Here is a 16,060-nt window from a genome sequence, read left to right as displayed (position 1 = left end):
ACGTCCTCCGGGTGTCAATAATATATACAGGTTAACGTCCTCCGGGTGTCAATAATATATACAGGTTAACGTCCTCCGGGTGTCAATAATATATACAGGTTAACGTCCTCCGGGTGTCAATAATATATACAGGTTAACGTCCTCCGGGTGTCAATAATATATACAGGTTAACGTCCTCCGGGTGTCAATAATATATACAGGTTAACGTCCTCCGGGTGTCAATAATATATACAGGTTAACGTCCTCCGGGTGTCAATAATATATACAGGTTAACGTCCTCCGGGTGTCAATAATATATACAGGTTAACGTCCTCCGGGTGTCAATAATATATACAGGTTAACGTCCTCCGGGTGTCAATAATATACAGTGCCATTTAAGTCTGGACACACCAACTCATTCCAGGGTTTTTCATTATTTGTACTATTTTCTACATTGTAGAATAACAGTGAAGACATCAAAACTATGAAATAACACCTATGGAATCATGTAGTAACCAAAAAAGTGTTAAACAAATAAAAATATATTTGAGAATCTTCAGAGGCCACCCTTTGCTTCGACAGCTTTGCAGTTTCATGAGGCGGGAATGCATTTCAGTTAACAGGTGTGCCTTGTTCAAATGTAATTTGTGGAATTTCTTTCCCAGTGTCATCCTCATACAAGGGCAGTGTGAGTAATAAGGCAACGGAGGCTTTAGCTTTTCTTCAGCCTTTATTATGATGTATTACTTTAAAGAGGACTGGGATTGGTTACTTTAAAGAGGACTTTATGTGAAAACAGCCTAAAACATTGGGAGGGGGTGGGGTTTATAAGCTGACAGAATTGTTTTAAGATGGTCATACCATGGATCATTTAGCTATTTGTTTTTTAATTTGAGGACCCCTTTAGGTATAAAAAATATATATTTTAAAAAGGATTTAATAAAATATTGTATTTGTACTTTTACTGCCAAATCCCATAGAAACGCATTGAATGACACATTCATAAATGCCAGAAAAGACAGACTAATCATAACGAACAAGGTTTTGAAGGGTCTGTCTGATATCAAGGAGCTATAAGAAAGCTCAGGAAATGTTAGATATTTGTTGTTTTTACATTTATTACCCCCTTTTTGTGTGCAAAACAGATCTCTATCTGAAACTGGCAGATTTTGATGGGGATTTATTTTATTATGTTACTTAGATTGACGCACCGGTTCATCAATCGACAAGGGGGGTGTTTTTAAATATAATATCGGATTTGTGTGGTAATGTATTATGTCTTTTGAACTCACTGAGGGGTCCACAATGTTGGTTTTGATCTGTAATACAGTTGAAGTCGGAAGTTTACATACACCTTAGCCAAATACATTTAAACTCAGTTTTTCACAATTCCTGACATTTAATCCTAGTAAAAATTCCCTGTCTTAGGTCAGTTAGGATCACCACTTTATTTTAAGAATGTGAAATGTCAGAATAATAGTAGAAAGAATGATTTATTTCAGCTTTTATTTCTTTCATCACATTCCCAGTGGGTCAGAAGTTTACATACACTCAATTAGTATTTGGTAGCATTGCCTTTAAATTGTTTAACTTGGGTCAGACGCTTCGGGGAGTCTTCCACAAGCTTCCCACAATAAGTTGGGCCCATTCCTCCTGGCAGCTGGTGTAACTGAGTCACATTTGTAGGCCTCCTTGCTCACACACGCCTTTTCAGTTCTACCCACAAACAGTTATATATATTTTTTTTCATCAGACCAGAGGACATTTCTCCAAAAAGTACAATCTTTGTCCCCATGTGCAGTTGCAAACCGTAGTCTGGCTTTTTTATGGCGGTTTTGGAGCAGTGGCTTCTTCCTTGCTGAGCGGCCTTTCAGGTTATGTCGATATAGGTCTCGTTTTACTGTGGATATAGATACTTTTGTACCTGTTTCATCCAGCATCTTCACAAGGTCCTTTGCTGTTGTTCTGGGATTGATTTGCACTTTTCGCACCAAAGTACGTTCATCTCTAGAAGACAGAATGCGTCTCCTTCCTGAGCGGTATGATGGCTGCGTGGTCCCATGGTGTTTATTCCTGCGTACTATTGTTGGTACAGATGAACGTGGTACCTTCAGGCGTTTTGAAATTGCTCCCAAGGATGAACCAGACTTGTGGAGGTCTACAACTTTTTCTGAGGTCTTGGCTGATTTTCTTTTGATTTTCCCATGATGTCAAGCAAAGAGGCACTGAGTTTGAAGGTAGGCCTTCAAATACATCCACAGGTACACCTCCAATTGACTCAAATTATGTCAATTAGCCTATCAGAAGCTTCTTAAGCCATGACATCATTTTCTGGAATTTTCCAAGCTGTTTAAAGGCACAGTCAACTTGGTGTATGTAAACTTCTGACCCACTGGAATTGTGATACAGTGAAATAATCTGTCTGTAAACAGTTGTTCGAAACATTACTTGTGTCATGCACAAAGTAGATGTCCTAACCGACTTGCCAAAACTAATGTTTTTTAACAAGACATTTGTGGAATGGTTGAAAAACGAGTTTTAATGACTCCAACCTAAGTGTATGTAAACTTCGAACTGTATCTCTTGTCAAATGTTGCAGTATTGGTGAGTGACACAGGGGTCTTCAAGTATGCTGACATATAAAATGGGATTGGATAAACAGTGGAATAATGAACAAAATACTCAAATCTGTATATAGTTTTTTTGTTAAAAAAAAATTGTTTTAACTCTACCCCCAGTGGGACTACCGGGACTCGTTCTTCAACCTGACTGTCAAGGAGGTGCTCTTCCTGGACTGGATGACCACGCGCTGCCCTGGAGCTCAGTTTATCTTTAAAGGGGACGATGACGTCTTTGTCAATACGTTGAGGATCCTGGCCTTCCTCAAGGGCCTCTCGGGGCCCCGGGCAAGGGACCTGTTTGTAGGGGATGTGATCACCAACGCAGGGCCAAACAGGAATAAAAAGGTCAAGTACTTCATTCCAGAGAGTTTGTTCGTTGGCAAGTACCCGCCATACGCGGGTGGAGGGGGGTATCTGTACTCCGGGGACCTGGCCAAGCGGCTGCACGGGGCATCGCAGCACGTACCGCTCTACCCCATCGATGACGTTTACACAGGGATGTGTCTGAGGAAACTGGGGCTGGGACCGGAGAAACATAAAGGCTTTAAGACGTTTGACATTGAGGAGAAGTACAGGAAGAACCCGTGTGCCTATAAGGGTCTGATGCTGGTGCATAGCCGGACACCGCAGGAGATGATCCAGATCTGGACCTGGCTCAATGACCCCAACTTGACCTGTCAGTAACTACCCAGCCGGTGTCCATTTTGACTTGAGCTATCAGAAACCGGGGACAACAGGTGTCTGTGGCCATCTTTGATTTGAGCTGTCAGTAACCAGGGAAGACGGGTGACTTAAACTGTCGCTAACTTCCTGGACCAGACACCACGACAGGCAGCCATTTTGTTATGTTGGTTGTTATAGTAACTCTGTGAGAGGTCAGTGGCCACTGTTTTGTGACACTTGGTAGGGTTGTTACGTTCTAAAGGTCAGACACCGTTTTGAGGGTAGGATTATTACTCTTGGAGGGTCAGTGGAACATTGGCAGCTTTAATGTTATTATCATGGTTGTTGGTGTTAGTTTACCATCTTCAGAGTTGAATCTTGGATAAACATTTCAGGTTTTCAATCCCAAGATAAAGATGGCATGATTGTGATGGCAGACCAACGTGTCTCTGAGCTTTCTAAATGGTCAAGATGGTGTTATGATGGTAAAGTCTGATGGACCTTTCATGATTCCCCACTGTGTCTGACGGCACAAAGAGCCTGTACCATGCTGTATTATGAGGGGTTGGAGACGGAGGTTGTGTGAATGAGCAGCCTGATCCCAGATCTGTTGGTTGTTTGGTGTGAAAATGACCATAAGAGTTGGCAAGACTGGCACAAACTGATCTGGAACCAGGCTAATGGATGAGTGCTCAGCTGGTCTGGGCCGTGCTAGATAGAAATGTCCAAAAAGATGTTTGGTCGTCCCTCTTGGATAATGTAACTTGGGAACATAAAATAAAAAGAGCACATGTTCAACTTAAAAAACCAAACTTCTTCCAGTCTGAAGAGATCTGACGGATGGACCTTTATGATAATACTTTAACACCGTGTGTCTGACGTCACAAAGAGCTTTTAAAATGCTGTAAAACAGTGACTATAGTAAGTGCCTATTAAGTGCCAAATAAAGTAACGGGGTTGACCGTAACGGGGTTGACCGTAACGGGGTTGACGAGTTCATCTTAAATCAGCCATAAATATCTTTGTGACAGGGGGAATGGAAGCTTGTTGTATACAACAGGGAGGGGCAATTGAATACAAGCTTTCTTTAAAAATGTCTATATTTCTGGGCAACATGTACCGCGTTATGCTCAACCTGCTCAGTTTTCCACCACACAACACCAGAGAATGTACAGAAAGAGCAGGACCAGCTCACCTGCTTTTACACTGACTGGACTATTCAATGTTTCTTTTGGAAAAAATCATATCACCATATTAAAGCCAGAGTTCAGTTCATGTAACAGGGTTGACCTTAAAACAAATCACTAATCACATGAAATGAATTAATCTCTAGAAATGGCTTTGTCAAAGCAACAAAATAACTAGGGCTTATCAATGGTGGTGAAAACTGTTGGGGTTAAAGGTCAGCAGTTGCTACATTCATTTTTGATTCTTGAAGAATTGAACTGATAAATACCTTCCATGAGCTTAGTTCAACTGTCCCACCACTGTGTTAAGCTGTCCTTGCATCCATAGCCCTGTCTATGATGTTGACTGGTTACATTTCTTCGGCCCCGTCCCTCAGCTTTTTACCAAACTGTATTGTTTCCACTGCTGATTGCAGCTTTAAGTGGGTTAAAATCTTGCTAGAGGTCAAAGGGAAATGCCAAAATATTGACTTTATGGCACTGTAGCAAGTCTTTTCATATTAAAAGTCAGAATTTGTGGTCGATATTAAAGGGCACTTCATTTAATATAGAAGGCTGTTAAAATACAGTGTTGGTGGACAGTTGTTACTTAAATATCAAAGGGATGCAAAAGAAACGTTTGTGGAACAACCCTGTTCAGCGTTGCTTCAGGTCCTCCTTATAAGCCAGCCATCTTCATTAACAAAGAAACTGTCAAGCTGAAATGGCTGGTTTAGCATATTTTCATATCGAACACCCCTCCCCCACAAACTATAACAAAGATAAAGCTAGAACCGTGAGCAAGGCGATTGGCTAGTGGGTCATTCATGTTTTTAAGCTTTTGTTTTGCAACTGTGTTTACTGCCTGTTTCTGAGTAGATCAGAGATACTGTTTTATTTATCCACAATAATTACTGTTCTTGTCAGATGGTAAACCATGTCAAAGGTCAAATCCAGTATGTTCTATTCCACCGCTGCCTTAAAGGTTTATAGGAAGACGGGTGTAAGATTTCCTTCAATTTATGTCAGAGAATTTCCATTATTGGAATGTTGATGTAACTAACATTTGATCTGCATCTAGGACGATCTAGCCTGAAGAGCTGTATGTTTTATAAGGTGTTTATTTATCAACTAATGTATTAATCAACTGTCTGCACAACTTCTTATTGGGTGGCAATTATAGTCCATTTTGTTTTGGTGTATTTTACTGTTGAAAGAAATGGATGTTGAATAAGTTACATAAATATATACACTGTGCCCAGGTCAGGAAATACTTGCATCAATTAATATATCTAGATGCTGTACGTAGAGGGGCGTTGTGCCGGGAAGACGGGCTGTACGTAGAGGGGCGTTGTGCCGGGAAGACGGGCTGTACGTAGAGGGGCGTTGTGCCGGGAAGACGGGCTGTACGTAGAGGGGCGTTGTGCCGGGAAGACGGGCTGTACCTAGAGGGGCGTTGTGCCGGGAAGACGGGCTGTACGTAGAGGGGCGTTGTGCCGGGAAGACGGGCTGTACGTAGAGGGGCGTTGTGCCGGGAAGACAGGTCATTGGCTCCGTCTTAATATTTGTAACATGCAAATACACATCTGAGCCTCATTCAGTATGCAAACCAAACGTTGTGGAGCGTTGCAGACATAAATATCATGAAGAGCGCTTTGATTCCTTATCCTGCAGGTCAGAGGCATGTTAGGTCTACAAAAAAGATATCTTAACATTCCACAACATTGTGCGCTGCTGAACGCAGCCTTGTTGTTTACAATTCATCTGCCACAGTGATAATGATCCATTCCCCCTGGGGGTGCGCGTTCAGCAAGAAGCAATGTTGGGGGAACGTTCAGATAGAAATATGCTATGTAGAACAAACATGCCTCTCTGACCTGTAGTATAAGGAATCATGTTGGTTCTATTTGCAAAGTTTTGGCTGCTGAACGTGGCCCTGGGGTTCTATTGACGTAACCAGGAAGTGGGCAGGAAACAGTGAGGGCAGGGCCTCTGCTTCAGAGGGCGGAAGTCAGTCTCCAATAACAACCTCTGTTAGACTGTCCAATGTGTACAATAAAAGAGTTGGTGCTGTTTTATTGAATATGCTGAATCTGTTCAACCGTTTTATGTACAACGCTTGCAGCAAAACCAATCTTTCCCCGGTTTATCATGATTCTGCTGGCGAAAAGGAACCAATGAAATGACTCCCCTGTTTGCCTGGGTCAGTGTACAGGGCCATATTCCTCTGGTTACCCTGAAGAAAGATCCTGTTTGCCTGGGTCAGTGTACAGGGCCGTATTCCTCTGGTTACCCTGAAGACAGATCCTGTTTGCCTGGGTCAGTGTACAGGGCCGTATTCCTCTGGTTACCCTGAAGACAGATCCTGTTTGCCTGGGTCAGTGTACAGGGCCATATTCCTCTGGTTACCCTGAAGACAGATCCTGTTTGCCTGGGTCAGTGTACAGGGCCATATTCCTCTGGTTACCCTGAAGACAGATCCTGTTTGCCTGGGTCAGTGTACAGGGCCATATTCCTCTGGTTACCCTGAAGACAGATCCTGTTTGCCTGGGTCAGTGTACAGGGCCATATTCCTCTGGTTACCCTGAAGACAGATCCTGTTTGCCTGGGTCAGTGTACAGGGCCATATTCCTCTGGTTACCCTGAAGACAGATCCTGTTTGCCTGGGTCAGTGTACAGGGCCGTATTCCTCTGGTTACCCTGAAGACAGATCCTGTTTGCCTGGGTCAGTGTACAGGGCCATATTCCTCTGGTTACCCTGAAGACAGATCCTGTTTGCCTGGGTCAGTGTACAGGGCCATATTCCTCTGGTTACCCTGAAGACAGATCCTGTTTGCCTGGGTCAGTGTACAGGGCCATATTCCTCTGGTTACCCTGAAGACAGATCCTGTTTGCCTGGGTCAGTGTACAGGGCCATATTCCTCTGGTTACCCTGAAGACAGATCCTGTTTGCCTGGGTCAGTGTACAGGGCCATATTCCTCTGGTTACCCTGAAGACAGATCCTGTTTGCCTGGGTCAGTGTACAGGGCCGTATTCCTCTGGTTACCCTGAAGACAGATCCTGTTGAATTCATCCTTCAGTCCTTTCTTGATTTCTATCTGGTCTGTCATGTGGTTGTTTTCTCTCCATCACATCTGTCAACAGACCATGTAAAATCGGAAGGAAGGAAGGAAGGTATAGAGGCATTTTGTAGAAAATATAACAGGGCTGCAGACCTGGTACAGCCTAATGGTGCTGAGTGTTCTCTGAACTGTACTGGTCCAATAACAAACAATTTATGTTTACGTTACAAAAGTTTTCAAAGCTATTATCAATGGTGTACCCTAATGAACACGCCCCAGAAGTGTAAGCTAAGAAGCTCGCAAATGAGTTTTTCCTATGAGATTTTGGGGCGAGATACTAGTTACCCCAGCCGTGAAGTCGTAAACCCTGCCCATTTCTTCAATTCATTTTCCTAAAATGTTATTTTAAACCTAACCTTAACCACACTGCTAATCTTATGCCTAACCTTAACCACACTGCTAATCTTATGCCTAACCTTAACCACACTGCTGACCTTATGCCTAACCTTAACCACACTGCTGAGCTTATGCCTAACCTTAACCACACTGCTAACCTTAAGTCTAACCTTAACAACACTGCTGACCTTATGCCTAACCTTAACCACACTGCTGACCTTAAGTCTAACCTTAACCACACTGCTGACCTTATGCCTAACCTTAACCACACTGCTGACCTTATGCCTAACCTTAACCACACTGCTGACCTTAAGTCTAACCTTAACCACACTGCTGACCTTAAGTCTAACCTTAACCACACTGCTGACCTTAAGTCTAACCTTAACCACACTGCTGACCTTAAGTCTAACCTTAACCACACTGCTGACCTTATGCCTAACCTTTACCACACTGCTAATCTTATGCCTAACCTTAACCACACTGCTGACCTTAAGTCTAACCGTAAATTTTATTTTTGGTGTTAATTTTTGTTTTGATAAATTTTTTTATAATATAGACAATTGACTTTGACTGCGGTAAAAATCTTCTAGGAAAAACAAATATGCAAGCAGCTCACGACTTATGTCCTGTGAGTTCCAGTTTCCCTGCTGTTCATTGGGACTTACTGTAGCTCTCAGCACAAGTCAAACCAGTAACAGGATGTCGTCCACGCATGCTGTGTCAAACCAGTAACAGGATGTCGTCCACGCATGCTGTATCAAACCAGTAACAGGATGTCGTCCACGCATGCTGTATCAAACCAGTAACAGGATGTCGTCCACGCATGCTGTATCAAACCAGTAACAGGATGTCGTCCACGCATGCTGTATCAAACCAGTAACAGGATGTCGTCCACGCATGCTGTATCAAACCAGTAACAGGATGTCGTCCACGCATGCTGTATCAAACCAGTAACAGGATGTCGTCCACGCATGCTGTATCAAACCAGTAACAGGATGTCGTCCACGCATGCTGTGTCAAACCAGTAACAGGATGTCGTCCACGCATGCTGTATCAAACCAGTAACAGGATGTCGTCCACGCATGCTGTATCAAACCAGTAACAGGATGTCGTCCACGCATGCTGTGTCAAACCAGTAACAGGATGTCGTCCACGCATGCTGTGTCAAACCAGTAACAGGATGTCGTCCACGCATGCTGTATCAAACCAGTAACAGGATGTCGTCCACGCATGCTGTATCAAACCAGTAACAGGATGTCGTCCACGCATGCTGTGTCAAACCAGTAACAGGATGTCGTCCACGCATGCTGTGTCAAACCAGTAACAGGATGTCGTCCACGCATGCTGTATCAAACCAGTAACAGGATGTCGTCCACGCATGCTGTGTCAAACCAGTAACAGGATGTCGTCCACGCATGCTGTGTCAAACCAGTAACAGGATGTCGTCCACGCATGCTGTGTCAAACCAGTAACAGGATGTCGTCCACGCATGCTGTGTCAAACCAGTAACAGGATGTCGTCCACGCATGCTGTATCAAACCAGTAACAGGATGTCGTGGCCTGTCAAGTGGTCAGAGTAGGGTGGAGAATGTTTACATGTGTAAATGTATACACAATGCATGTTATTTATAATCCTGATTTGTAAAGTCTGCTATGCCGGTATGATTCCAGCTACTGCATTACAGACGAGGCTTTCACTATATCACGTTGTTATTTATCTGACTGAGGCTTAAATTCAGGCACTTGGTGACTTCCTGTTAATATCGCTTCTTTTTCTCCCCCACCTTCTGTTTCTCCTCTCGCCTCTCTATTTGATCTCTTGTCCTGTTTCTCCAATGGCCTTGATGAAAGACGAACATTAATTAATTATCCTATTTTCTGTTTGAATGTAAAATATTCCTCTATTGTGACACAACTGAACAAAAATATAAACGCAACATGTAAACATGACGTTATAGTAGCGGTATTAACATTACATTCTCTGGCAACAGCTCTGGTGGACATTACTGCAGTCAGCATGCCAATTGCACACTCCCTCAACTTGAGACATCTGTGACATTGTGTTGTGTGACAAAACTGCACACTTTTTACAGTGGCCTTTTATTGTCCCCAGCACAAGGTGCACATGTGTAATGATCATGCTGTTTAATCAGCTTCTTGATATGCCACACCTGTCAGTTGACTGCATTACCTTGGCAAAGGAGAAATGCTCACTAACAGGGATGTAAACAAATTAGTGTACAAAATGAGAGAAATTAGGTTTTTGTGCGTATGGAACATTTCTGGGATCTTTTATTTCAGCTCATGGGAGCAATACTTTACATGTGTTTTTATATTTTTGTTCAGTATACATATTGGTACACTCTACATATCTAGAGTGTTGTTTATTTCCATGGTCCAAACCCTTGTTTCCCTTGGTTATGAAACATTACAAAATCATCAATCACATTATTGTTTATGTCCTCTCTCCTGACCATAACATTCCTGTATCTGTTGGAATTGTGTATGATTTAGTGTTGCAAAATTCCAGTAACTTTTTCCCAAATTCTCCAGAAATCTAGGTTGGAGGGAACAAGAAGAAATCGAGCATCTTCCAACCAGGATTCCTGGAGAACCTGGAAATATGGGGAAAGTTAGCTGAAATGTTTTATTATTTTATTTTTCTGCAACACTACTTGATTTGGATGTATTCTGCACTGTAGATATCTATATATTATATACCAGTACATGCCTGTTGTTTCTTGTTCCCCATTTGAGTCGGTTTCATTTGATTTGTTTTTCACCTGTGATTTCTCAGAGCCATGTCATGTGTGGTTCTTCTGCTAGGACTAGATTTATTTTTCTTCAATAAAGAATATTTTGCTGTTTTTGTAGATGGGTTTTGGATAATGGTTTCATTATAGAAGAAATGCTATCCCTGTTTTTAGAAGATTTGTAAAAACTTACAAACAGAACAGCTGGGCTATTATATGTTTTTGAACCACAGCTGGTGGTAAAGCTACTTCTAGTTATTTTAATTCTATATTCAACCAGTGAAGAAGATAAGAAGCAGCTGAGTTTTTATTTAGTTTTATTTCACCTTTATTTAACCAGGTAGGCTAGTTGAGAACATGTTCTCATTTACAACTGCTACCTGGCCAAGATAAAGCAAAGCAGTTCGACACATACAACAACACAGAGTTACACATGGAGTAAAACAAACATACAGTCAATAATACAGTAGAACAAAAGAAAACAAAGTCTATATACAGTGAGTGCAAATGAGGTAAGTTAAGACAATAAATAGGCCATGGTGGCAAAGTAGTTACAATATAGCAATTAAACACTGGAATGGTAGATGTGCAGAAGATGAATGTGCAAGTAGATACTGGGGTGCAAAGGAGCAAGATAAATACAGTATGGGGATGAGGTAGGTAGGTAGATAGATTGGCTGTTTACAGATGGGCTGTTTACAGGTGCAGTGATCTGTGAGCTGCTCTGACAGCTGGTGCTTAAAGCTAGTGAGGGACATAAGTGTTTCCAGTTTCAGAGATTTTTGTAGTTCGTTCCAGTCATTGGCAGCAGAGAACTGGAAAGAGAGACGGCCAAAGGAGGAATTGGCTTTGGGGGTGACAGTGAGATATACCTGCTGGAGCGCGTGCTACGAGTGGGTGCTGCTATGGTGACCAGTGAGCTGAGATAAGGGGGGACTTTACCTAGCAGAGACTTGTAGATGACCTGTAGCCAGTGGGTTTGGCAACGAGTATGAAGCGAGGGCCAACCAACGAGAGCGTACAGGTCGCAATGGTGGGTAGTATATGGGGCTTTGGTGACAAAACGGATGGCACTGTGATAGACTGCATGATCTTTGTAAACTACTTTTAGGCTGGTAGCAAGGCCCACACACGGAGATGATCCTACCTGAGGTAGAACAAAAATCAACCAAGTCACATCTCTCATTTATCAAATGGATGGTTCTGTAAAAATATTTTGAGGTTCAGTGGTTGTTGGTAGATCTAGTCTTTTGCGACCTCTCTTGGAAAGATGTGGTAATGTATTTAGTGTGACTTCATGGAAAGAGTGTATTTAGTGACCTCTGTTTGAAAGACGTGGTAGTGTTTTAATGTGACTTGGAAAGATGTGGTAATGTATTTAGTGTGACTTCTTGGAAAGAGGTAGTTGTAGCCTTACTGTCCCCAGCACAAGGTGCACCTGTAATGATCATGCTGTTTAATCAGCTTCTTGATATACCACACCTGTAAAGTGGATGGATTATCTTGGCAAAAGAGAAACGCTCTTTAACAGGGATGTGCACAACATTTGAGAGAAATAAGCTTTGTCTGGAATCTTTTTTCAGCTCAAGAAACATGGGACCAACACTTTACATGTTTGCGTTTTATATTAAACAACTTCTAATAAAACTAAATAAACAAAAGAAATTGGTTCCAAACTGTTTCCACTGGACAGTTCTCACCACCAGGGGGCAGAAGTGATATGGAAGTGGAAGATATTCATGTCAGACTATAGAGGAACATACAACCAAAGGATTTCTCACATGTTCCCAAAACAGGTGGCTAGTTGATATGTCCCTAACATCCACAGCAATACCATCTCATCCTGTTCCATTTAGTTGATATGTGTCTAACATCCACAGCAATACCATCTCATCCTGTTCCATTTAGTTGATATGTGTCTAACATCCACAGCAATACCATCTCATCCTGTTCCATTTAGTTATGTATCTAACATCCACAGCAATACCATCTCATAACAGCAGGGTGATGTTCTCTGAGAGTAGAGCTGCAGTTACCATCCCTGGCAATGACTCTCTCACTCACACACACACACACACACACACACACATCTAAGTCCTTCATACACCTTCCTAACACCGTAGTTTAAGAAAATACACACACACACCTCGTCACCAGCCTCACCCTCATCACATCATTTTGGGAGGAGGGAGGTGGTTGCCACGACGACAGTCTCTAAGGACACTGCTAATTCACCCTGGTTCAGATGAACGAGCCCCAGAGCTCTCTCCTTTCTCTCTCCCTGGAATGTCTAAACAACTGGAGGATGAGATAACAAGTGAATAAGCAACATGGATACAGTATGTTGGAGAGGTGAAAACAAACAGAAGCTGCTTAGTCCTTGTTGATCTGGGCTTCATTATCCAAGAGAAGCACAGATCCCTCTTCTCACAGCGCCATCCTTCCTTTCTTGGAAGTTGATGTGGCTGGAACTCAATCCAACGCACCATAACGATGTCTTTGTTTTCATTACTAGGACTACAGCCTGTGTGCACTCACACACTCACAACTGTCTAGGATACCAACCTGCCTGCTGGCCACTGTACTTGTAGAGAATGGGAGGGACCACAGTTATTCCATCACTGTCTCGTATTCCACTGTCCTTTCCAACAGCCTTGTCTTTCTCTTCTTTTACATTCACATTTAACTTGGCACACTGCGAAGGCTTGGAATTTAGTTTTGGCGCTGTGGCTGTTTGTGTGACTGGCTGTGCACCTTCCACATGGAATTGGAGGGCCTCTCAGTCCCTCTCTTTCTCCCTCTTCCTCTATTTCCTTGCACTCTCTCTGTCCCGCCCCTTTAAACGTGTGTGTGTGTGGGGGGGGCTATGAAAGGAGGTCAAGTTATATACACAGGAAATGAGATGCTGATCCTTATGCTTCAGTGGGACTTTCTCCTCTATCTCCTCTCCTCTATCTCTCTGCACTCTCTTCTCTCCTCTCTCCCTCTGCACTCTCTCCTCTCTCTTCTCTCTCTTTTGTTCTTTCTCTCCTCTGTTCTCTCCTTTCAATTCAATTTGCTTTATTGGCATGACGTAACAATGCACATATTGCCAAACGCTTACTTTGGATATTTACAATATTAAAATAATAAGATTCAAAACTATCAACGGTAAAACAGTAACATCAATAACCAAGGGTCAAAATAACCATACATTCAACAATAACATAGAGGACAGGTGCAGGTTGGTCTGTCAGACACTGTCCCTCATATGGCAGGCAGCAATGTAGTGCGCTGCCAAGCCACAGCTCTCTGCGTTCTCCCCCAACAGGACGGGCAGTCTATCCTCATCAGAGAGGTCTTTGAAACCTTGAATACGAGTTTCAAATTTGGGGAAATGACACTAATTGTTTTATATTTTTCACATTTTGTCAGGAAATGCAGCTCTGTCTCAGGTTCTGCTGTGCTGCAGTGGTTTCACAGCCTTTCCTCTACAGGGAGCCAGGTTTTCCTGTGTCTACCCTTCTCAATGGCAAGGCTGTGCTCACTGAGCCTGTACTTTGTCAAGGTTTTTCTAAGGTTTTGATCAGTAACCATGGTCAAATAGTTAGCCACGGTGTACTGTTGATTTAGAGCCAGATAGCTTTGCATTGTGCTTGTGTTTCCCAATAGGTCATGTAGTTTTGACTGTGTTGTAATTTGGTTTATTCTGATTGATTGGATGTTCTGGTCCTGAGGTTTCAGTGTGTTAGTAGAACAGGTTAGTGAACTCAGCCCCAGGACCAGCTGGATGAGGGTCCTGAGGTTTCAGTGTGTTAGTAGAACAGGTTAGTGAACTCAGCCCCAGGACCAGCTGGATGAGGGTCCTGAGGTTTCAGTGTGTTAGTAGAACAGGTTTGTGAACTCAGCCCCAGGACCAGCTGGATGAGGGTCCTGAGGTTTCAGTGTGTTAGTAGAACAGGTTTGTGAACTCAGCCCCAGGACCAGCTGGATGAGGGTCCTGAGGTTTCAGTGTGTTAGTAGAACAGGTTTGTGAACTCAGCCCCAGGACCAGCTGGATGAGGGTCCTGAGGTTTCAGTGTGTTAGTAGAACAGGTTAGTGAACTCAGCCCCAGGACCAGCTGGATGAGGGTCCTGAGGCTTCAGTGTGTTAGTAGAACAGGTTTGTGAACTCAGCCCCAGGACCAGCTGGATGAGGGTCCTGAGGTTTCAGTGTGTTAGTAGAACAGGTTTGTGAACTCAGCCCCAGGACCAGCTGGATGAGGGTCCTGAGGTTTCAGTGTGTTAGTAGAACAGGTTAGTGAACTCAGCCCCAGGACCAGCTGGATGAGGGGCCTCTATGATTTCTCAGCTCTTGGCATTGCAGGGCTTGGTAATGATATGAGAGGGGGTCACTGTATTTTAGATGTTTCCAAAACTGAATTGCTCTTTTGAGTTTTTATTATTAGTGGATATTGGCCTAATTCTGCCCTGCATGCATTGTTCGAGTTTTCCTCTGGACATGTAGGAGAATCTTACAGAACTCTGCATGCAGGGTTTCAATGGGGTGTTTGTCCCATTTGGTGAAATCTTGTTTTGCAAGTGGACCCCACACCTCGCTGCCATAAAGTGCAATTGGTTCAATGACACATTCAATTAGTTTTAGCCAAATTTTAATAGGTATTTCAATTAGAATTAGTTTTTTAATGACGTAGAACGCCCTGTGTGCTTTCTCTCTGTTCCTTCACTGCCTCATTAAGGTGTCCAGTTGAGCTTATTTTTAAACCTAAGTAATTGTAGTGTGTGCAGTACTCTACATATTTTGTACCAATTGAGAACTTTGGTCGAATTCCCTGAGATCTGGCTCTTCTCTGGAAAATCATTATTTTAGTCTTTTTGGGGTTTACTTTCTCTCTCCTCTCTCGCTCTTCCTTTCATGATACATTCTTAGCACCTTTTATTCTATCTAGAACCTAAAGGGGTCTTCTGCTCTCCCCATTGGAGAACCCTTTGAAGAACCCTTTTTGGTTCCAGGTAGAACCCTTTTGGGTTCCATGTAGAATCGTTTTAAGTAGAAGCCTCTGAGGAAACGATTCTACATGGAACCCAAAAGGGTTCTACTTAAAACCAATAAGGGTTCTACCTGGAATCAAAAAGAGTTCCTGTATGGGGACATGTAAAGAACCCTTTTGGACCTCTTTTTCCTAAGTGTGGGAAAGCCGGTAGAGATGACTAACAACCATGTCAAGACATTCCTTACACCCTCTGAAGATGTTTCCACTTCCTGCTGTGCTTTGTCTCTGTTCCAAATGGCACCCTATTCCCGATCTAGTGCACTACTTTTGACCAGGGCCCTGTTCAAAGTAGTGCACTAAATAGGAAATAGGGTGCCATTTGGGACGTAGATTTAGGGTGACGGGGCCATTAATCTACTGGGTTTAATAAAGCAGTTAATCTTGTT

At 42.9% G+C, this 16,060-nt stretch overlaps 1 protein-coding gene across 2 annotated transcripts in view; it reads left to right on the top strand.

Moving 5' to 3' along the window:
• LOC145861738 (N-acetyllactosaminide beta-1,3-N-acetylglucosaminyltransferase 2) overlaps window positions 1–10,761 on the top strand; it is a 42,292-nt gene extending 31,531 nt beyond the window's left edge. For both annotated transcript variants that reach the window (XM_082964941.1, XM_082964942.1), the window contains exon 5: window positions 2,718–10,761. In XM_082964941.1, the coding sequence (XP_082821067.1) occupies window positions 2,718–3,284 (567 nt within the window). In that variant the 3' untranslated portion in view covers window positions 3,285–10,761. The remainder of the gene's footprint in view (window positions 1–2,717) is intronic.
• Window positions 10,762–16,060: the final 5,299 nt, after the last annotated feature.

Source organism: Salmo salar, chromosome 18 (genome assembly GCF_965601325.2).
Source record: "Salmo salar chromosome 18, fSalSal1, whole genome shotgun sequence".
NCBI classification, from domain to species: domain Eukaryota; kingdom Metazoa; phylum Chordata; class Actinopteri; order Salmoniformes; family Salmonidae; genus Salmo; species Salmo salar.
The sequence above is the reverse complement of the archived record's forward strand: the minus strand, read 5'-3'. Positions and strand labels throughout refer to the sequence as shown.